Raw genomic sequence first — 22,734 nt, forward strand, 5'->3', positions numbered from 1 at the left:
AATATTAAAATTTACAGTCAGCTAAAGTTGGTCAAAGCAGCAGCAGCAGCAGCAGCGGCGATGAGACGAAGGCAAATGCCTAATTAGGCAATTAGGCGTCGTTAAAGGCGACAAAAAAGCGAGCCGAGGGTTCTCCCAGCTAAAACTAAAAAGCTGAAAATGGCGGCGCACTGGAAAACAATGCAGCTGCCAAGCAGGCTGCCCATCAGGAGGCAGGAGGCAGGAGGCAGGAGGAGTTGGGAGCTGCCTGTTGTTTGGTTGATATGCAAATGGCGCCCGAGCAGAGAACCGGGACTTAAAAAGGCAGACTAAAATGCGGGCAGCTGTACAAAAGGATTGCCCGTTTAGCAGCACAAACAGGACAACAAAAAAACTACAACAACAACAACTGGAGCTAAAGTTTTTTGTCATTTGTTTACTTTAGCTATTCGCATTTACTTTTTTGTCGCCGGGGAAAACAAGCAACCACTGATAGTTGTCAGCTGCCACAAACTGATCCAGTCTCTGATAAACTAGCGCCGAGCCATCAAGTACTTAAATCTCCCAGGGAGTCGTGTTTTCTCGGTAATTACACGGCAAGGTGTTTAGTTACTGTTGTCTACTCAATTCATTCAAGATAAACTGACTATCGAAGGAAATATCTTTCAATTGAAGTTGTCCAATGTATAGAGTAACTAGCTTAATGTATACAATCTTTCATTTCTAAAAATAGTATTAAGCTAAAAGCAAACAACATTGTTTTTCGACAAGGGTTCAGTTTTCTATTATGCTTAATTTAAATAGGGTTTACTTAGCACCCACAATCAGTCAGGGATGGACTCAAATGTTCAACGGCAAGTAAATTCTTGTTGCTTAAACAATTTTATACTTGTTTGATAGGTATTCTATCTGTCGCTAGTAAACAATCCAGCAGATCCATTTCATCATTTATTTTTCACTCACTGGATATCCCTTAAATTTAATTTCCCTTACACTTGATAAACATTCCCTTTATTATTATTTTCTTTATTTTTTTTTGAGCGAATAACCCTTAAATATATACTCACAATAGCCACATCCCCCAGCTGGAATCATTACGGATAACGTGGCACGCCTTTTGTCAGTCCCTTCATTTGATCAATGATGTCAGAGCGAACTTTTTTTAAACTCAGCTTTTAACTTTGACTGCAAGCGGTCAGCCACAAAGAACGAAAAAGTTTCAGTGCTTTTTTAATGCCTCAACTATGCTGTCAATATATGCGCGCCACAGTTCGCGGATGGAGACCGAGTCCGAATCCTGAGGGTGGTGGAGCTTGGTCTATGGTCTATGGCTTATGGACATGGCCAACTGGATGCAACCTGGTCATTTGGGAGCTCGCTTCACACCTTAACCCTTTTTTTGTGAATAAAAAAACAGCCAAATTTATTGGGCGGAAAAAAAGCTTTTTTTCACGAGCTTTTCAAATGCGACAGGCCTTTTGTTTGCATGACGTTTAACCTGACACGTGGGACATGTGCACAACTGTCTGCATGATGAGGGGCATCACCTTGCCCTGCCCCCCTCTCAAACTTTGGGGAAGGCCCTCAAGTACAGTAAAAGTTTCAGTGCACACACACAAACACACACGAAAATTTTAATTTGGTGCTTTAATTAAAAGCAACAAAGCTTTGACACAAAAAACCTAGCAAATAAGTTGGGGAGTTCTCAAAAAAAACAAAAAAGAAATGGAAGGCAGCAAAGGACATGGCAGCTGCAATAGTAATGAAATGTGTAGAAACATGGGCAAACAAGAGACAAGGATGGAGTCACGGGATAAGTACAAAACACTAAATGCTCCATTATTTAGAAGTACAACGAACTCTACGATCATTATTAAGTTAAAAAGTCCTTTTTGAAAGAAAAAAAAACACATCAAATAATAATATACCTTATGAGCTGTAATATAACACGGGGTTACATTGAGCAAACAAAAAGCATAGGTAGACAAGCACTGAACATGGTATATGCTCTGGGTCTACCGAATACCCTTTAATATTTTTGCTAGTAGTCAAGGCTCTACGAATCAACGGTGCCATCCATGGCAGTGACCAAGAAGCACAATACAAATGTTTAATGCTACCGCGGGCCTTTTAGCCGACCCTGTAAAACTATGTAAGCTTTCAAATTGTAAGCTAATATTTGTTTTACCCACATCTACAACATGGCACACACACACATATACACGCAGTAATACACATAGGCACCCACAGACACACACATTTTGGCCAACAAACAGCCAAAAATTGCACAAGCCAAAATCTAATATTTACCTTGACTTTCAAAATGCATGCAACGCCCAAAGTAAACTGCAACTCAACACGTACCCAAAGCCCAACCCAACCCAACCCAACCGAACTGAACCCAACCCAACCCTAGACCAATGCCCCCTCCTCTCCCTAGGGGCGTTTGTATTGGGACAAAGGCGCAGCAGACCGAACCGAATGCGCCAGACGATTCAGCAAGCAGCAGAGCGGACTCGCTAAAAAAAAAAAAATAAAATAAAAATTGAGAATGAAATGGAAAGAAAAATGAGTGGACGAAGGAAAGAACCTGACAGAGTCTATCACTTTAATCAACTGGCTGACAGTTGTTGCCGGGCCTGCTGCCGCTCCAAATTATGCAAATTCAACAAAAATAACGTAAATTCCGACATTCGAAAATCTACAAATGCCGGACAACGTCACAGGACCTTCTCTGTCTCTATGTCTCTCAGTGTGTGTGTGTGTGTGTGTGTGTGTTTTTCTGTGTGCTGACTGCGCTTGGAGGATTTTTACATTGCGGTAACAATGGCGACAACGTGTCCATGTTTGACTTTGTCGTGCCAGTGGGAACCGAGAGAACCGGAACGTGACAACGCAAAGATCGGGCAACTTATGATGTTGCAAATATTGCGTGGACGGCGCAACGGGCAGGAGATAGGAGATAGGAGATAGGAGCCTTATAAGCGAGTAGCTTTTCTCTTGAGCACCCTGTGCTGGGAGCATTTTTATACAAATTACAGAGCGCCATAAGCTGATTATTTAATATTTCTTAATGAATTTTTCATTTTTGGGTTTCAGTTCGGCTGAAATTGTTCACAAAGTTAGCCAGCACGCACTCTCGAACCGCAGCAATATTTGCCAGCGGAAAAGGAAATATTTGCCCAACAGCGCCAGGAAGCGACGGAAAATACGCACATAAAATGGAGTGAGCATCACAGTCAGCTACATAAATATGCGGACACCGTGGAGGCTGCTCCCAGTTGAGGTGAGGTGCTGCCACACCTGTAGAATAATGGGCGAGTGGGAGTGAAAGATAGCGAAACCAGCGAAAAAAGACAGCGGGTATTAAATATGCAAATACATTATAAATGCAAGCAAAATGTTGCACATCTTTGCGAGAGAGCCGAACTAAAAGATAAAGAAATAAATACTAAGTAATGGAAATTACTTTAATGGACTCAACTAGAAGTCTCAGCAACTCAGCTAGAAAAAGAAAGCCCGCTTAAATTATCTTTCTACCCTTGTAGACCGGATCTAATCTGCTAAAATACATTTTTTTTTGTTCACAGATTGATTTCCCAACAAGTTTTAAGAGGCAGACTTAACAAGTAGAAAAAGAAATGTTGAAATATCGTTCTTAAAGCTCTTCAACATCATTACATAAGTGAAAGCGTATCCGATACTCGCAGCAAATTAATTTCATGCGCAAATCATTTCATTGTTTCGTTTTGAAAAGGCGACAATTTGAATAGTAGGGAAAATGCAAAGGTTGAAATAAATAGTTGTAAGATAATATTGCAATTATTTCTGCATCTCACAGCATCTGTAAGAGTAAATACGATGCTATATTAAGTATTCGATATACTCCGTTCGGGTTGTTAGCCATGAAAAATCCATGATACACACAATGCCAGCGCCGTTCCATAAAACTTATATATTCGAAAAAAAAGGGAAGCTACAAGCGAGACAGAAAAAAAGAGAAAGAGAGAGAGACAGAGAGAGAGAAAGAGAGAGAGAGAAAGAGAAAGAGAGAGAGAAAGAGAGAATGAGAGGTAGAGGTTTTGGTGATTTCGCAAGCCGGAAAACAGAATGCGGCGATGTGTGAAAAACATTCCACAATTTCTGTATCGCAGCATCCATGGAACAGGAAACTTCATGCCCACGTTGCCAACCCAATCCATTGGCCGAGCGGCGTTCAATGGGAAAAATCCCCGCCGAGATTTGCATTTAATTGAAATGAACGCGCTCACTCACACACAAACAGAAGGCCAGAAAGCAATGCGGAGCGAAAGCCAAACATCAGAAAGAAATGGCAAAAAAAAGAAAAATAAAAAAATACAAATAAAATAATAAAGCCAACGAAAAGAGAAACATTTAGACATAGAGCCACCAGAAAACGAAACGAAATTAGGAATCGACGCCTCACTGGGGTCCACTGCCTTATCTCTGGAGCAACGTTTGGCCACAGGCTTATCAGTAGCTCATTCCAGGCAAGGCCTCAGCACTCACCCACCCCTCCCCTCCCCCCCCCCACCCCCCCTTCTGGCTCTCTTTTGTTTGAATTGATTTTGGTTTCGCCTTTGCTCGTTTTTTTTTTTTTTGTTTTGTATTGTTTCCCTTTCAAAATTTATGTGCGAGTCTCGGATTCGGATTCAGCGTCACTTCTGCAAGATTCCTTTTCTGCTGATGTTTGCATCTTGATAGCAGCTCTTGCTTTGGTGGCTTTTGCAACGCTTTTGGCTTTTTTTGGAAGTGACCTCAAGTACAACTCGACTGATGGCCTGAAACACCTTCCGACAGAACACACTCGCTTGGTAATTGTCTTGTTGTTTCAGATGGAATAAAAGATGACACTAAGCCGCAACCAGATAATCGATAATGAACGGATATTAGGTAAACAAATTGGAAACACTAGATCTTGGCCATTTAGATATTGTTTGAACAGTAGCACTTGTTAAAGGTAACAAGATGAAGACTAATACAAAGTATAAGGCCAAAAGACCTATACAAAAAAAAAAAAAATGTTGAGACTAAGATTCAAAGACAAGTTGATGATGAAACTCCTAGCACAGCTGGCTCTCTGATCATTGAATTTGTTATAAATCTCCAGTAAATGTTACTAGCTAAATGTAGCTAGAAGTGCTTGCAAATACGGCTTGTCGAATTTCAAATTCAAATTACATTATCGAACCCCATTACAAATTGCCAAAATGGCATAAGCCTAATGTTCACGCCTTGATCTTCTCTATAAAAAGATGAACCAGAGCTGCAGCTGCAGTTGCTGCTAAATTGTGAAGTATGCTGTATTTATATTTAATAACACTTTGTATCTCAGTGACGCCCCTATTGGGTTTCTCTTTGGTAAGATTATCAATCTAAAAAATGTAAATGTATCTACCAAAAAAAAAATATTATTATAGATCGGCATGTTACCGAACAGATTGCTAAAAGGATGTGAAAGATACTGTTCTGGACAACAAATTGGTAGCCCTGAGAACAAATCGAACAAATCGGAGAAAACCGATACCCAAATAGCATGGGAAAGGATTGAGAACCTAATGTTGATCCAACAGGACAAATTTCAAGAGCTTGAAAGTAACGTAGTGAAGTCCATTCTGGAGCTCAGCAATTTATTGCAGCAAAAAGTCAGTGGCGACCGAAGCAGTTCAGCAAATATTGATGATAAATTGACTTTCATACTCGACAAGGTGATACAAAAAGAGACAAAATGTCCGCAACAAGTGAAAGCGGAAGTGCGACCAGAATTATATCGGCAAATTGGATCCAATTACTATTATATTGAAAACCAAGTTAAGCTAAGCTGGTTCGGTGCTGCTCACAGGTGTGTTGACCTAGGTGGTCATTTGCTTAATCTGAAAAATCAGGCAGAATATGATGCACTACGACAACAATTGCAGCCAGATCAAGACTATTGGACTGATGTCACAGATCTTAATGCAGAGAACGAATATGTCTCGCTAACAACTGGTCGGGTGGCAACATTTTTAGTTTGGGCTCCTGGGGAGCCGAACCATTTGAATGCCATCGAGAGATGTGTCCATATCAAAGGGAGAGAACAGAAAATGAATGACAGACCATGCAGCACTCCATCTTACTTTGTGTGCCAGATATAATCATTTCGTATCTATTTGACTACGATATGGTTGTAGGACAGAAATGTTAGCTATAAGCAGAATTTGTCAATCAGAATTTCCTTTCGTTTCGGTTCTGATACATTTTTTGTTGTACCGTCATCTGGCAAAAAATTGGTGAAATATATCCTTGTGTCGAACGTGCTTCGTGTAAAATGAAATTAATCGGAATACGTTAAGAGAAATCATAAAAGCCTTTAAATTCATTACGGGGGAATGCAAAAGGTAGGCGCAAGCAAGGACGGCCAAAACGGAAACGGTTCCGGGGCTGGCCGCATGTCAGGATACGGACTACATGACATTTATGTAGCACAATTAACGTAACTTACTTTAAGTGGAAGCGCGAGTCCGGCAACATGTTCCGAGCCCAAGGACCAAGGACCGACCCAGCACGATCCTGGCTCGATGTCGCCTGTTCCGAACCCGCCTTTTCTGTTTTTTTGAATTTTATGCACTTTTAATTATTATTGTATTATTTTGCATTCATTTACGTTCATCGCGCTTCGTTACGCAGCATCCCTTTGCAAAGGATGCCTCCACTTCACCCACCACCCCGTCTATAGGTTAAAGAACTTCTGGCAGCTGCGGCTTGTTTGTGACAGCCGCCAGAAACGGTCCAAAACCCAGAACCCAAAGAACAAAGACCAGATACCAGAGACCAGAGACCAGAGACCGGAGGCCATACTCCAGACAGCAGAGCTCTTAATGACAACAAATTGTCGTAACCAATTGGCAGGTGTTTTATGAGAGAGTATGCAAGTAAATGTGAAGGAATTTCTCATGTACAATATCCTGGCCAAAGGGAAATATAAATTTAATTACGTTTTACTGTTTCGCACATTGAGTATGCTGAAATTCCGACTTGAATTGAATGCCATTGCTGCACTAAAGCATGTTTCAGTATCGGATGGCAATCATATAAAAGATATTTGATTAAGTCTGACTGTGAATTGGTGTGCAACGAACCGATAACCTTTGCGAAGACCTTGAACCACAACACATTTGGCATAGATTATTATACAAAATAAATAAATATATATTTATATAGATTCTCGTTGTTGTTAAGTGTTTTTGCATGCTATCATACGAGTATAGCTTGCGTAATGCATTTTCACTTTTCCATCATTCTGTGAAAGTGAGCAAGTTGTGTGCATCATTAGGAGCTCACGCCTGTATGACTTGCTCTTCAAACAGAAACTAAATGATATTTTCGGCATGAGCTGACTTGGAAAACTCATCTGAATGTGTGCCAAAAGCATTGTGTATGGTTTACTACGTGCTGCGACTGCCTTTCCTTCGTTGATGGGTGGGTTGCTAGGCTGGTTGGTTGGTTGGTTGGTTGGTTGCTTGCTTGGTTGGTTAGTTGGGTGTGTGTGTCTGCGCATAATCATAGCCTGGGCTTTGGCAAACGGGAGCATTTACACGACACAGATAAGACGCTTTACATGTGCCTAAACAAACACATGAAGCAGGAACCCCGCAGCTAAAGAGCTCTACCAGCAGAGGTATTAAGGTATCGTTGGTAGGGTGTTCAGGTGCACGCACCACCCAACAACTGGGCCAGTGAGGTATGCATGAATGAATCTCAAACAGGCGGCAGATGGCAACAAACAGACAAACCGACAGACAGACAAACAAACAGACATGAGGAGATGTGTGTGTGTGTGTGTGTGTGTGTGTGCACTTAGCACACGCCTCACTTATTACAATGACAATAATATGGGATCCACCTTACCAACGCACTCAAATATGAGAGCTGCATGTCTGAGCCTGGTCCTTGGTCCTGGGGTTAATAGTGTCAGTGGGTGTAATTGATCAAGCTCAGGCATTTCAGACATGCTGGAGTTTGGGCCACACACACAATCAAACAATGATTTGCATTGCCTTATAAATTGACGCGACGTTATGTGTGGGTGGTGTGGGTGGTGCTTTCAGGCACAGGTGCATTTCGACATCAGGCTGCGACGCCCCGTGGGCACTTTATAAGATGCACAGCACGAAGCTTGTGCTTTAACTAATGTACAAATTGAGTAGGAATACACGGAGAGAGGCAGAGATCAGCATAAATATATAGGATATTGGATATATTTCTTATTCTTTGTTTTTCTGTCGACAATCGCCCTAAACTGACCTAGCCTCAAGTTAGCAGATGCCTAAATTTGAGTAACACTCCTCCATTAGTTAGAACATTAAACAAGTTGTAAGCTTGAGAAAAGTGTAAATATATATTTAAAGTGTATGAGATACGATTCTATAACTGTAAGAAGCAGAAATGAAAAGCCAAATTTGATTCGCTCCCACTCCATGCTGCACAAAACTCATTCACCTGCATGCTTAGGGTAACATAAAACAAGCATTATTAACAATAAATTCAACTGTGCCGCAAATATTGCAGTTTTACGAGCCATTGTCATCTGGTTGACTGGGTAATTTCTCTCAGTGTCTGAGTAGCTGGCACGTGCTACAGTTGCTGTATACCATCTGATGGCTGCTGCTTCTCCTGCTGCTGCTGTTGCTGCTGATGATGAGTATGACGATGATACTTTGTTCGTGTTTAATGATGCCGTTTGCCCGTCAAACCAGCCAGCTTTGGCTTCAGTTGCAGCTGCAGCATCAGCCTTAACTTGGCTGGTCTTAAATACCTCCTGGCGTGCCCAGCCCACTGCTCGTCCATGGGGCAAACTGTGCTCTGTGCTCTGTCCTCGACTGACATGAGCATTATCATGTAGGTTATGTCGCTGCACGCTCCTCACTGGCTTTTCATCAACTCGACTCCAATGATTGCCTGTATGACAGAAGCACGTCAGTGTGTGCTGCTGTGATGTGCTACGTCTGCTGCTGATGCTGCTGCTACTGCTGCTGCTGCTGCTCCAATGACCCATAAAACGGACGCCGGCTTAGCCAGGCGGACATGAAATCCATTGCAATAAGCTGCCAGCTATTCCAGTCAGCGATGCTTTTGTGGTTCACATGGCACGCACTCAAAACTAAAGCGGGTCATGTCAAATCGAGCGAGTGTATCCAACTGAACAAGCTGTGCCGGAGCCAAAAACCCGAGCTCCTTCTCAGGTGCACTGTGCCAATTGGCATCGATGCGATGCGGCTTAGTCGTTGCGATTGGCCTTAATGAAATTGAGCACAGCGTACGGGCTTCATCAGATGGAGGATTATTGCTGGTGACTACTCTAGTTGTTTCGCTTATATTAGATGGAGAGCATAGTAAGATGCTGGTTTCCAATCTTTTCAAGAGTCTTTTTCTTTCGCTTCACTGAGTTTAACATTAATCATAAAGATACTAAACCCCAGTTATTTTTTTTAAATTATATATTTCTCCCCGAAAAATATTACATAAATCAACAATCATATCAAAAGCATCTCGTTACTCAATAATTTTGCTGGTATTCTACGAATTAACTTGTTGGAACCTGTTATAGCACAGCTTATACACATTTTCTCCTGCCCAAGCATTTAAATCCAGCTCAAAATAAGTTGTAAGTGCTTGTCAACTACGGCAAATGGCCTCAAAAAGGGAAAAAGGGCTTTCCATTTGCCAAAGCGTTTATTTAATAAACAATTGAAATCGTCAATGTCATCATTATTATCATTATTTTGCGGCTCGTGTGTGCGCTCGCTGAGCTACTTGTGGCTGGCGGCTTTTAACTCATTCTGCCGATTCAGGCCATCGTCAAAGCCACCCCTAAAACCCCCCTAAACCGTCTAGCGACCTCCAATACCAACGCCAACCCCAACCCACTAACCAATGCGAAAGCTTAGCGACTTTGGTTTTATTTATTTAAAGGCCAAAAACCCGATGAAGCCCAAAGTCTTAAGTGGTAAGAAAGCGTTCGTTTTGAGTCCGTTCGCAACGGTATTCAGAAGGCCTCTTTCATAATTTCTGTGTGATGGCGCCGCCATTTTAATATTGAAGCATGAGCACTTCTAACGGTTTTCATTCTTTCGCTGCTAAAGGTCTGCAAACACACACATTCACACACACACACACAAAGAGCGACTGTGACAGGGACTAAATATACAGAGTCTGTGGCACACGTAACAATAATACAAAAGATGTTTCTGCTGGTGAGTGAGGGCGGCAGGGCGGCATTGATGGGAGAGAGTAGCAAAAGAAATAAAGTAAACTGAATGCAGTATAAAGATAAAAACGCTAACGGCAATGAAAACGAACACAAAGACAATGATGAAGACGACGACGACGGCGACGACGACGTGGCCAAAGCATTTTTTCCTCCGCTAAACAAAAGTGGAGAAAAGCATACGAGAAGCATACGAAAAGAATAAAGGAGCTGAAACACTGCGGTTATTTATCATCGCCAAACGGTCCACTGACAAACGGATGTTGAATAACGTCCGTTATTTACATATTAAGTGTTGCCTCAATGAATGGCGGACTCTTTAATATGACCTCCACTTGTCATAATATAATATATCATCAGTGGCACAGAGAGATGGCAATTTTCAATTTTCATAATATCCATCCATTCGTTCTCATCATTATTCATTAAAGGTTCCCAAATCATACGCACCTGCAAAATAAGAGATAATAGCGAATTAGTATAGAAATGACTATCAAAATATTTAAGCTACTAACAAGTTAACAGAGTGGTTAAGAGACAAGAGTAGATTCCCTTCAATTTTATGTTCATTTAAAAACTTAAGTTAATTTTAATTATACTTTTAAATTATTCTTCTAAAAATGAGTTTATTGAATCCGTATTCACTTTCATTCGTTATTTGTCATATAAAAACGGATATTATTTATTTATTTATTGCCTATAAAAGATATCAATTTTTAACATCCAACCATGACTACCGAGTAGTTTTCAACTTGGGGCGGCAATTGGGAACATCAATTTATGTGCTATATATTTCCTGATAGCTGCTAAAATAGTTCACATGCAAGACTTGTGTGTTTTATGTCATTTTTGGCTTGCACTGTTGGCTTTTTAAAATTCCAATCGAATGGCAACTTCAAACAGAAGTGAAATAAATTTTGTGCCCCTTTTCCGTCTATTGACTTGACTTCTGTTTTCTTTTTTTTTCTGTATACTCTGTTTCCAACGCTCGTGAAAATGAGTATATTGAATATGTGATTTGTTTGCATTATTACACTAACTGCAGAATATTTCGCAGTCGGCTCTACTCCAGTGCAATTTTTTTACAATTTCTATTTGGTTGCTTTCGCAGTTGCAGTTACAGTTTTTTTATCATGCTGGCCATTTATTTGCTAGTTGTTGGCAAGGAAAAACAAGCCAAACAACATGAAAGAAACAGTTACAGAAAAAAACAATTGTTACAACATTTAAGGATGCCAACAGCGAGGACGAAAAATAGCAATAAAGAAGCCAAAATCAATGGGAATATTCGCGTTTGGCATAAATTCACTTTGCCTGGCATGATAGCCCCCACGGACTAACTCCCACACACCCCAAAACAACATTTGAAAATAAAACTTTGTAACCCAGTTTCATTTTTTGGCTGGCTGGGTGGTGTGGGTGTGGGTGGTATGCGTGGTGCAGATGTGAGCCGCATTCCTACAAATTCCCAGCGCTATATACCCAATATTGTGGGCAGAGTTTTTGGAGTTCGATATTTTCGGGCAGGTGTGTTTGTGTATGTGTGTGTGGCAGTTTGTGTGTCTCGTTTGCATTCGGTCGACGCAGCTGCAAATGGCGGAAAATGTGAAGCCAAAGGAAATGAACAAAAATATGCGACCAGAGAACTTTTATTGTTAGCAGCAGCATCAACAGCAGCGACCAAAAGACGCAACAAAAAACATATGAAAACATTTTGGAACGCACTTTTTTTTTTCCACAATGCTACGATTTCAAACGAACCCTCGGACACACACACACACACACATATTTAGCAGTGTTGGGTCATGTGTATATGCAGTTAAATATTTTATGAGCTTTCGCTTGTGCCTGAGTGTGTTGCTTTTGGGTTCCGAATCCTGCTAGTCATGTTACAAAAAAAAAAGAAAAGAGAAGAAAAGAAAAGAAACTGTTGCAAGAACAAAACCTGCGCAAACTTTTCTGGAACTGTTTCCTGTTGCTGTTTGTGTTATTGCTGCACGGCCTCTCTTTCTCTCTCTCTCTCTCTGTCTATCTCTCTGTCTCTCTTTTGCTCTGGCTCCATTTCGCTTTCTCAGCTACATGCCCCACAGCAAACTTATTGAATTCTCTCACAGCAGCAGCAGCCAGAAAAGCAACTTAATTTTCAAGTGAAACTTTGTTAATGGTCGCCATGTGCTCAAAAAATAAAATAAAAAATAAAATAAAATAAAATAAAAGTGGCTCACAGACATTTTCAAGTGCCAGCGGGCTTAACCAGCGACCAACCGCCCATAACAACAACAAGAACAACAACAACAAACAGCAAGTACAGCCTTGAAATGATGTGTTTCGGTTTGTGTTTTGCATTTGGCAAGTGTTCAGAATTGTTTGTTGCTGTTTTTTATGAACTTTTTTATGCTTCAGACAGCAAGACGTCTTGATGTAAGTAACAATAATGTTTGCCGAACCATACAAAATATAATTTACCAAAAATGAAAAAAAAAAAAACGAAAAGTTCTTGTCAGAAGTGGGATTCGAACCCACGCCTACAGAGTAGACTGCGACCTGAACGCAGCGCCTTAGACCACTCGGCCATCCTGACTGCTCTACGTCGTGCGTCACGTATGCCACACAATCAAAGCAGCAGCAACAAAAGCCACAACAGCAGCAACAAAAGCCACAACAGCAACAACAACATTAATCAGAATTAATTTCAAATGTGCTGCTGTTGCGTCATTGAATATGAAAAAAGCTTAAAGCTTTTGAGAACTTTTCTATATTTTTTTTGGGGTGAACCCATTAAGCGTTTTAAAGATTTTGAAATGCCTAAAATAACACAATAAAACTTGCAAGATATATGGAAAAGGTGAGGAGGGGGGTTGTTTGTGTGTGTGAATCAGATGGAAAATCAAAGCCGGCTCGCTCAACCAAATGGGAAACATTGTTCTAAAACAATGAAAAATAGAAAGAGGAGTCCAACAGAGACCCACAGGCTGCCACAGCTAGCTAAGCCAACAACATGGAATAAAAGGCAAAAGTGGAATATGTGCCACAACGCTGAACAGATGGCAACACACACACACACACACACACACACTCAGAAACCAAACCCAGCTCACAGCCTGGGCCTCCTGCATGGAGTCCACTTGAAACTTTTGCGCTATTGTGCCCCCAAGCGTCATGTAGTGCAATTTTTTTTTCTACTCCTCCAAACAGCAGTTTTAATGTATACTTTTTATGTTTAGGGCTCAGTGAATCTTATCCAGACCACGCCCACATCATAAAGGCCTCAATAAAAAAACATACTAAGTATATATATATATATATATATACATATATATAGCCCATGCTGCAAGCAAAATGAAAAGCAGTAAAAAAGTTTTAAACTATAATTGCTGTTTGCTATTGTAAACTCCATTAAATTTATAAAGTGTATAGGAAAGTGGATTTTTTATATTTTAATTTTTCTACTCGTTTTTAATGTGAGCGTTTGCAAGATTGATTAATAGTTTCATATTATATACATTTATATGGTTGCTGACCATTAATATTCCATATTGCATAAAAGAGCAGAACTCAATTAAATACGAGTTTGTGGGTCAGACACACACACACACACAGAACACACACTTAAAGCGCAAAAGTTCTTTTTTTTTATATTTATTTATATGGGCCAAAATAACAAAAGATATTGTTTTTTGTAAGCCGCTTTTTGTTGGTCAATTGAAAGCCATTTAAAGCAAAAATAGATACATGCATTTCTTTTCCCCTTTTTTCAGAACTTTCTGCTTATTAAGTATACGCAAGAGGTTTACACTACAAATGCTATGAATATGTGAGTTGCCAAATTCAAATTGATTTGGTCACAACATTAATAATAATAAATTAAAAATAACTTTTTGAATATGTACACTGAATAAAAGTAATTTTTAAATGTATATTTAAACTATAATCTTCTTACAGCATTTTCAGTTTTTTCAGTTCTTATCTGTTTAATAGTTTAAACCTGATGATTAATTGAAACTAAAAACTAAAAAATGAGTCAGCTGTGGAAACGGCAAGTTTCTAAAAACTTTTGTATTAATCGGAACAAACATAAACTATGAGCTTATCAGGCTGTCTGGGAGACTGTTTGAAGGTCAATGGTGAGATTAGAACTTATTTATTTATAAGCAGCTTCTTTGATGTGCCCACATTTTGCAATTGGCAATTTGAGGAAATGTCCCAAGTTACTGGGCCATCAAAATAAAAGTTATCCCAACAATGAGGCGTCAAAATGTCCCTAAGGGCCAAACCTGAGTGGAATACATAAAAGCAGGCATGGGTAAAGGCAAACGAACCATAAGCGAAATGAAAACATTTTGTTGGTTGGCAAGACCAAGGGAAATGCGTTAGCGATGGTGGTGCAAAAGTATTTTCATTTGATTTTCATAATTTCACCATTTGGAAAATATCTCACGCATTTGCAATTATGTGCGGATTTTTCATTTCATTTCATTTCTTCATTTCATTTCACGTTGCGGCCTCGCGGCTTCTGACCCAACACAGACCGCAGCTGTTACATGGCCAACAAAATTGCTTCCCTAGATACTCTATTTTTTTTTGTTTTTTTTTTTTTTTTTTTTGCAGTAGTTGGCATTGTTGTTGTCTGTTGCCTGCTGGCTGTTTGCAGTTGTAGTTTGTTATTCTTCCGTTGCACATTTATGCACAACCACATTTCAAAAGCAATAAATTCAGCAGCTTTTCTTTTCATCAAAAAAAACAAAAACAGCACAAAAATTTTGGCGAAGAAAACTTTGCTCATTTGCGCGATTTTGATTTTTTGCTATCATTGCAGCTAGCGCAAAATAAATTAAAGAATTGCACACAAAACAACTAATTCAAAGTATGGCAAACTTTCCGTTTGCTGGGGGAAGTTATAATGGCAAAGAAAAAACATTCAATATTTCGATGGCTCACAAAAAACTTGTTAGTAAAACATGGCGTACACAGTAAAAGAACAAAAAGCGAAGTTTCAAGTTTTTGGTGTGAAAATATAATGTTTGATGGAAAACATCATTTTTTGTATTAAATGATTTTTTTAAATACATTTATGATTGAGTTCGACAAATTAAATAATATTTCTATATGTTTTTTTTTTTAATATAACAACATATTGACTTAAATCCAAAAAATAAATATAAGTATATATATATATATAAATAATATACGCTTTTTGATTGACTTTTTGTACAGTCTTACAAAGCACTTTAGACAAATATATAAAAATATAGCACACACTGGTTTCTACTGCGAAAAAGAAATGTGTTTCTGTTTATTTCGCTGTTTCTAAGCTACACAGAACCCCTGACAGCTTGCTAATATTTAGCTCATTGAATTGTACAAGATGTAGTTGCTAACAATTAGCTGCTTACTTCCTTGAAATGAAAATTCTGCTCGAGTTTTTCGCATGAAAATTAATTGCGCATTTATTTCAGTGCGTTTCCGACTCCTGACAGACAGAAAGAGAGAGAGAGAGAGAGAGAGAGAGAGGAAGACTTTTTACAACTCGCTGATTTTTCCTCTACGTTTGGTTTGTTACCTTTCTTTCTTTTCTTTCGAGAATTTCGTTGAATTTGAGTTTTATTTGAGGTAAATTGAACACACCCCACATATATATATATATATATATATGTGCATTGCGAGTCGTAAACTGAAGACGTCTTTATGCCATGAAAGCGAGTTTAATCACGCTGCTCAACTGCTTGTATAGAATCAATTTGTGGTGTGCTAAATACATATAGGTACACACACCTATTTCTGCACAAACAAGAAAACCATATTCTCGAATCACATAAGACATAGTCACACATTAATATCTTGCACAAGCTAGCATTTGATTTAAAGCAATGCTGTACGTATAAGTTATTAAGTTATTGGGTACAACATATTCGATATAATATTCTTAATGTATCTGATTTGCCTTGTGAGTTGATTCTTGTGCTGCATGTGATAAATATTGGAATCCTCATCATATACTTAAACAATGTACAAATAGTTAAATATATATATAGATACAATTTGAGATCAAATATACAATTTCGATGTGGCAATAATTATTCGAAGCGTATTTTGAACAGATAGCAACAATCATCCAGAATATGCGACTTATCAACAGCGCAGCGTCCGAATTATTTCGAATGTCAAATACATAAATATTGTGGACCATTGAGACAAAATGCAGCAACAACAGCTTGGACTGCGTGAGCTTTGCAATTGGGTTATCTCACCTGATCCACTGATCCAAGGCTGACACCTGTGATGTGGCACACATGACAGATAAGACTACATAATGAGCATTATGCAATGATTTTGCTATTTTTGGACGATGCTGCTGTTGCTGTTGCTGTCTAATGCTGATATGGTGCAATGCCGGACATCGGCTGCTTGCCGGTGGTGAATAGGGTATAAAAGCTGGAGCTGCAGCGCAGTAAAATCAACAGTCTTTAGGTGTTTGGAGCTGAAGCATACCAAAGCCGGAGCAGTAAGAAAGAAGAGCATCGTAACCCAACGCAAGGATGAAACTGACATTGGTCCTCTTGGCCCTTGTGGGCTGTGTGGCCGCATTTAGTGTGCCACATGCAACAACTGTGAAGGTTGCCGATCAAGAATTTTTGCAAAAGCAAAAGTTCTTCTGCGAGATCCTTTACCGTGCAGAAGATCCACTCATGTTCGAGGAGTACATCAAGATTGGACACAATTTGGTCGTTGACAAGGCACAATACACGGTGAGTGATTTCAAAAACAATGGAAAATCGAATCCATTGTTTCTAATTGCTTGTTTGCCCCGCACTGCAGGAGTTCGACTACTATATGGAGAAATTCTGGGAGTCCTACAAACTGGGTGCCTTGCTGCCCAAAGGTGAATTCTTTGGCGCTCTGGTGAAGACCCATCACAAGCAGGCATGGGGTCTGTTCAACTTCTTCTACTACGCCAAGGACTGGACAACCTTCAGCCAGAACGTTGCCTGGGCACGTATCCATGTGAATGAGGGCATGTTCGTCTACGCTCTGACCCTGGCTGTCATCCACAAGCCCGAATTCGAGGGCTTCGTTCTGCCCCAGATCTATGAGATCTTCCCACAGTACTTCTTTAACAGCAAATTCGTCTATGAGGCCGAGAAGTTCGACTTTGATGTGTGGAGCAAGCTGATTATGTACGAGAAGGAATACAAGGATATCCTGTACAAGGATGTTAGCGAATTCAGCGATAACTTCTACTTCTATACCAAGGACTGGAAGACCTGGCAGTGGTGGAAGATGATGGGTCTGGGCGAGCACTGGTACGTTGAGGATAAGTTCTTCCTGCGCGAGAACTATGTCGAGTACAACAAGGATCCCAAATACACCGACTTCATGAAGGGACTGACCAAGTTCTACATGCCCGTTGACTACACTCGCGATATTGAATTCTACAACGCTGAGAGCAAGATGAGCTACTTCACCGAGGATTTGGGCTGGAACGCATACTGGTACTATCTCAACATGGACTATGCCTTCTTCCTCGAGGGCAAGCAGTTCGGTTTGGATAAGGATCGTCGCGGCGAATTCTGGATCTACAATGTCCAACAGATCTTGGCCCGCTACTATCAGGAACGATTGGCTAACGGTTTTGGTGAGATCCCCGAGTTCTTCTGGTACAAACAGGTCGAATACGGCTATGATCCTCAATTGATCTACTACAACGGCGTTGGCTACAGCTACCGCAAGAATTACTTCGAGTTCGAGACCTACGGCAAATTCGATATGCTCTACCAGATCCAGAGCTTCTTCGATCGCATCTACAATGTGCTGGAGACTGGCTACTACAAGACCGCCGATGGTGTTGTCATCGATTTGCACAAGCCCGAGGCCGTCAAATTCATTGGCAACTATCTGCAGGGCAATGTCGATACCTACGACAAGTACTTCTTCAACTACTACTATGTGCTGTCGCATATGTACTTCGCCGATGTTGACTACTTCGATTCCGAGGTGTTCCCTAATGTGTTCCTCAACTTCGAGACCATGATGCGTGATCCCTTCTTCTACACTTTCTACAAGAAGTTCACCGATGTCTTCTACAAGTTCAAATTCTACCTTGCACCCTACACCCAGAAGGATCTGTTCTACGATGGCATCACCATCAAGGATGTGTCCGTTAGCAAGCTGACCACCTACTTCGATTTCGTCGACTTTGATGCCACCAATCTGCTCAACGACAAGATGACCTTCGTCGATGGCAAGTTCGTCTGGGACAAGGCTCTGCTGGCCCGTCAGGCTCGCCTCAACCACAAGCCCTTCACCTTCGACTTCAACATTGAGTCTAGCAAGGCACAGAAGGGTGTTGTCCGCGTCTTCCTGGGACCCAAGTTTGATGAGTTCGATCGCGTCATCCCATTGAAATACAACGGCCGGAACTTTGTGCAGATCGATAGCTTTGTCTATCCCTTCATTGCCGGTACCAACAGCTTCAAGCGCACCTCCTCGGACTTCAGCTGGACCGCTAAGGATCGCATCACCTACACCGAACTCTACAAGTACGTCATGCTTGCCAGCGAGGGCACCTACAAATTCCCATTGGATGTGAGCGAGCCCCACAACGCCTTCCCCGATCGTCTGGTGCTGCCACGCGGCTGGGAAGAGGGTATGCCCATGCAGTTCTACTTCTTTGTCTCGCCCTACACTGAGGACTACGAGCAGTTCTCCAACTTCGACTACACCTACGAATCAGGTGTTGGCTCCGGCACCCGCTTTGTGGACAGCAAACCATTCGGCTATCCCTTCGATCGCACCATCGATGAGTACAGCTTCTTCGTACCCAATGGCTACTTCAAGGATGTCAAGATCTACTACCACGACACCTTCGCCAAGTACTTCGAGAAGAAGTATACCGACTATGGCACATTTGACTACTCAGTGTTCGACTTCTAGACGACGCCATTCGACTTAGCAACTAAGTAACTTGAAATCTATTCAATTGCATTACCAAAAAATCCGAAAAAAAAAAAAAATACCCAAGCTCAAAGCAAAACAACAACGAATTGATAATGATCACAGCTTAATAAAGAACCATAAATATAATTATCTTATTTTGAACTTTTATTTAACAAATATTTCAGAAATTTCTAAGAAAAAAACCAATGAACAAATAATCACTATGAAAAAGAAGTTTTCAGATTTTTAGCCAACAACGAAGACCATCCAAGAGTATATATAAAAACTTATGAAAAAGGAAAATAAATAAATACACTATCATGGAGAGCTCAATGGTAAGAAATCGTTTTTAGAATCAAAATGTTACTGGTATACTTTTCTTTGTGGAAATTCAGCTGTATTATGCTGATTTAATTTTGTGAAAAGTGTATCAGCGTCCAACTCATTTATCTTATGGCTCTTCTAGAAAAAATTCAACTAGCTGTTTTTTCATCTTATTAATTGGAATTAAAGTTTGCAAAACTTGACAACATCTTAAGAAATCATTTTAATTTAGCAGCTTTACACTTGATTGATTTACACAATCCACTTAAATTGCTTAACTTAACCCAAATGACATAAAATATAAAATACGAGACTATTTGATCCTGCGACAGTCGCTGTCCCCCTCTCTATCGGCCCTTCACTCTGTATCTTTTTCGTCGGTTAATGTGTCATTCGTTCCGCAAACTGTGGCAAGCGTCGCTCTGATTGCATTTGAATTGAAATTAACCGCAAAAACTAATAACAAAGTTCAAAATGTTAAGTGCGGCTCGGCTCGAAAGGAGGGCGCTCAAATCTTAAACATCAAACTAGCCCCACATACCATTCTGGAAAATCGATAACAATGCGGGTGCGTTATTCGATATATACACACACACACACGCACACACTCATGTGTAGCAAGTTTTTGCTTTTAAACGGCGCAGGTTCTGAAGAGTATACAAAATTGTATTTATTCACAGGCCAGAACTGAAATCACTGATTCGCTGATAATGGGGCGCTGCAGAATGCCCATAAACAACATTTATTAATTATAATAATTATTGTTGTGTGTGTTTTGTTTCAGCAACAACAATTAACTGTATAGATTGATATTTTTTGAGCTCAACACAGCTTCGCAGAAAAGCGGATTTTCCCAATTGTTGTGGCCTATGACTTACTTGTTCTTCATCAACTGTGACGGCGATCAGAGCAGATGAAAATCATTGTTGTTTTCAGAATTATGTTGCTTGATAACGCAAAAGAAATATCAAGTAATGATAACAAGGAGATACCCTACAGCCGAGTCTATCATAAGTCGTCTTAAATATACAAACCAAAACTACAAAAAATGCGTATACACTCAATATACGATTGTGTATCCTATGTATGTAAAATGTATTTAGTATGTATGTAGAATGCATGTAGTATGCCCATATTTAGCATGTATGTAATATATATGAATTTACGATTTTCTCCAATGATTATTCTATGAGTTTGCAGAAATCCACGATCAATATAAAGCCAAGGTATCCGTGACCGAGTAGACAGACTGACTTCCGTACAAACAAACGATTCATAATGACCGATTCTTCCTATTACAACTATATGATATAGCAGCCCATTGTTTTGATTAAGTTTTAGCTTCTTAGCTACATAGTTTCATCTCAATGTCTGGGCAAATAAAAAAATGACTACTTGATAGCATTTCAATAAAGATCATCTAAGAACTCCGTTGATTCTTCTTTGGAATAGCCTTAAGGTTAGGCATCGTTAACATTGAAAGTGAAAAATTAATGATCATTCTTTTGGATTGACTGATATGATGCTGTTTTCTATAAAGAGATGAAGCACAGCTGCTGCTTGTTCAGTTCTCTTTTGGCTACGCAATGGAATTGTTAAGTGCGATGGGAATAATTTTAATAACACTTTTAATCTCAGTGCCGCCTTTATTGGGTGTCAGTTCTGTAAGATTATCTCTAGAATAAATTAACAAGCAAAATATATAGTAAAAAATATATTTATAGACTGCCGAGGGATCAAGGCATCTGGAAAATACTTGCGGCAGATACTGCTTCGATATTGTGAAGCCCCTTTTGGAGCATTCGTGCGCATCGCAGAAGAGAGTCAATATCCATCAGAGCATAGAGAAAACTGATTCCCAAAAAAAGTGGGAAAATATTGAGAGCCATTTGTTGATTCTAGAGGAAAAGGTTGCTGCACTTGAAAGTAAAGTAGTGAAGCCGGTTTTAGAGCTCACGGCTCTATTGCAGAAACAACTGAATGGTCAGGACGATAAAGAGAAGGAGAAAGCGGATTCCGAAAAAAGATGGCAAAATATTGAGAATCAGCTGTCGAGCCTGCAGACAGCGGTTGCTGCATGCAAGTTAAATGCTTCAGTACCGAACATAAAATTATTTGAAAAGATAGGAACGAAATACTATTTTATAGAAAACGAGGTCAAGATGAGTTGGCATGCAGCTGGGGAGAGATGCAATCTATTTGGTGGTCATTTGATCAGCCTACAAAATCGGAATGAGTTGGATGCCTTAGCGTCCAGGCTGAGATCTGGGGTAAACTATTGGACCGACATCAATGATATCAGCCAGGAAGGCGAATTTCTATCGCACACAACCAACAGTAAGGCACCCTTTTTGCATTTTAGTAAAACTGAACCGAACAATTTTTTTAATGAGGATTGTGTTCTACTAAAGCCTGATATGGAAATGAATGATTTTCCTTGCAATGTTCTTGAAAATTTCATATGTGAATTGAAAGATGAATGATTTAAAATATGCTTGAATTATTTTTCCTGTTTTTTATTCCAATAGTAACTTTAAAATTAATTAAAAATAAATAGTTCCTTAATGCCCGCTCAGACAAAACTGCTGGACGACTTAGTTGAGCTTATCCAGCTGGGCATGTCTTGTCTTGTCTTGGCTATGTACTTTGTGTCTACAATTTATTTCAGTCATTTTAATTGATTTCGTCGCCGAGCAAAGTGGCAGGCTCCCCTCAAAGCCTCCACCTTGTTATTTGCAACAATTAATATCCAATATCTGAAGCGTTATCATCATTAGTTTTTGCCAGCAAGCGACCCACGCTGTCCATGTGCCTCTCTGCTCTGTTGCGGATATTTCACTATACAAAAACTGATGATATCAATGAGTGAACTATAACAAAGAGCCAGTTGGCAAAAAGAGTCACAAATGGAAAAGAGAAGTGGAGAAATTTTTTTTAAAAAAAGAGACTATTTGATCCTGCGACAGTCGTAGTTCCTCTCTCTATCGGCCCTTCACCCTCTATCTTTTTCGCCGATTAATGTGTCAAATTAACCGCAAAAACTAATAACAAAGTTCAAAATGTTAAGTGCGCCTCGGCTCGAAAGGGGGCCGCTCAAATCTTAAACAGCAAACTAGCCCCACATACCATTCTGGAAAATCGATAACAATGCGGGTGCGTTATTCGATATATAAACGCACGCACACACATACACTCATGTACATACATACACATTACACATACACTAAGTC

At 39.9% G+C, this 22,734-nt stretch overlaps 4 protein-coding genes and 1 non-coding gene across 9 annotated transcripts in view; 3 read left to right on the forward strand and 2 right to left on the reverse strand.

Annotated features, from left to right (window-relative positions):
* The window catches only part of LOC6562687 (semaphorin-1A), a 144,577-nt gene that overhangs the window by 60,315 nt on the left and 61,528 nt on the right, over positions 1-22,734 (reverse strand). Inside the window, exon 1 of one of the 5 annotated variants that reach the window (XM_043214444.1) lies at positions 1,047-1,427. The exons of the other annotated variants lie outside the window; for them this stretch is intronic. Coding sequence (XP_043070379.1) covers positions 1,047-1,074 — 28 coding nt within the window. The 5' untranslated portion in view covers positions 1,075-1,427. Of the gene's footprint in view, positions 1-1,046; positions 1,428-22,734 lie in introns of those variants that run through there. 5 annotated transcript variants of the gene reach the window in all.
* On the forward strand, positions 5,281-6,292 carry LOC116805236 (accessory gland protein Acp29AB-like). The gene is made up of 2 exons (XM_032735837.2): positions 5,281-5,361; positions 5,421-6,292. Exons 1-2 carry the CDS (start codon positions 5,299-5,301, stop codon positions 6,132-6,134), a joined length of 777 nt encoding a protein of 258 aa, XP_032591728.1. The 5' UTR covers positions 5,281-5,298; the 3' UTR covers positions 6,135-6,292.
* Trnal-cag lies at positions 12,745-12,827 on the reverse strand. Its single transcript has one exon. It is a non-coding gene; the product is annotated as a tRNA-Leu (tRNA).
* LOC6561680 (larval serum protein 1 gamma chain) lies at positions 16,703-19,287 on the forward strand. The gene is made up of 2 exons (XM_001988606.2): positions 16,703-16,992; positions 17,063-19,287. The coding sequence occupies exons 1-2, from the start codon at positions 16,783-16,785 to the stop codon at positions 19,175-19,177; spliced, it is 2,325 nt and encodes a 774-aa protein (XP_001988642.1). The 5' UTR covers positions 16,703-16,782; the 3' UTR covers positions 19,178-19,287.
* Positions 21,074-21,993, forward strand: LOC116805235 (C-type lectin domain family 3 member A-like). Its single transcript, XM_032735836.1, has 2 exons — positions 21,074-21,168; positions 21,229-21,993. The coding sequence occupies exons 1-2, from the start codon at positions 21,091-21,093 to the stop codon at positions 21,985-21,987; spliced, it is 837 nt and encodes a 278-aa protein (XP_032591727.1). The 5' UTR covers positions 21,074-21,090; the 3' UTR covers positions 21,988-21,993.

This window comes from Drosophila grimshawi, unplaced genomic scaffold (assembly GCF_018153295.1).
Source record: "Drosophila grimshawi isolate 15287-2541.00 unplaced genomic scaffold, ASM1815329v1 contig_1377, whole genome shotgun sequence".
NCBI lineage: Eukaryota > Metazoa > Arthropoda > Insecta > Diptera > Drosophilidae > Drosophila > Drosophila grimshawi.

Bases quoted from the DNA above. Each gene is read 5' to 3' on its own strand.
- LOC116805235 (XM_032735836.1), top strand. From the start codon at position 21,091: ATGGAATTGTTAAGTGCGATGGGAATAATTTTAATAACACTTTTAATC. The intron at 21,169-21,228 runs GTAAGATTATCT...ATATATTTATAG, and splicing joins CTTTATTGGGTGTCAGTTCT to ACTGCCGAGGGATCAAGGCA.
- LOC116805236 (XM_032735837.2), top strand. From the start codon at position 5,299: ATGCTGTATTTATATTTAATAACACTTTGTATCTCAGTGACGCCCCTA. The intron at 5,362-5,420 runs GTAAGATTATCA...ATATTATTATAG, and splicing joins CCCTATTGGGTTTCTCTTTG to ATCGGCATGTTACCGAACAG.
- LOC6561680 (XM_001988606.2), top strand. From the start codon at position 16,783: ATGAAACTGACATTGGTCCTCTTGGCCCTTGTGGGCTGTGTGGCCGCA. The intron at 16,993-17,062 runs GTGAGTGATTTC...CCCGCACTGCAG, and splicing joins TTGACAAGGCACAATACACG to GAGTTCGACTACTATATGGA.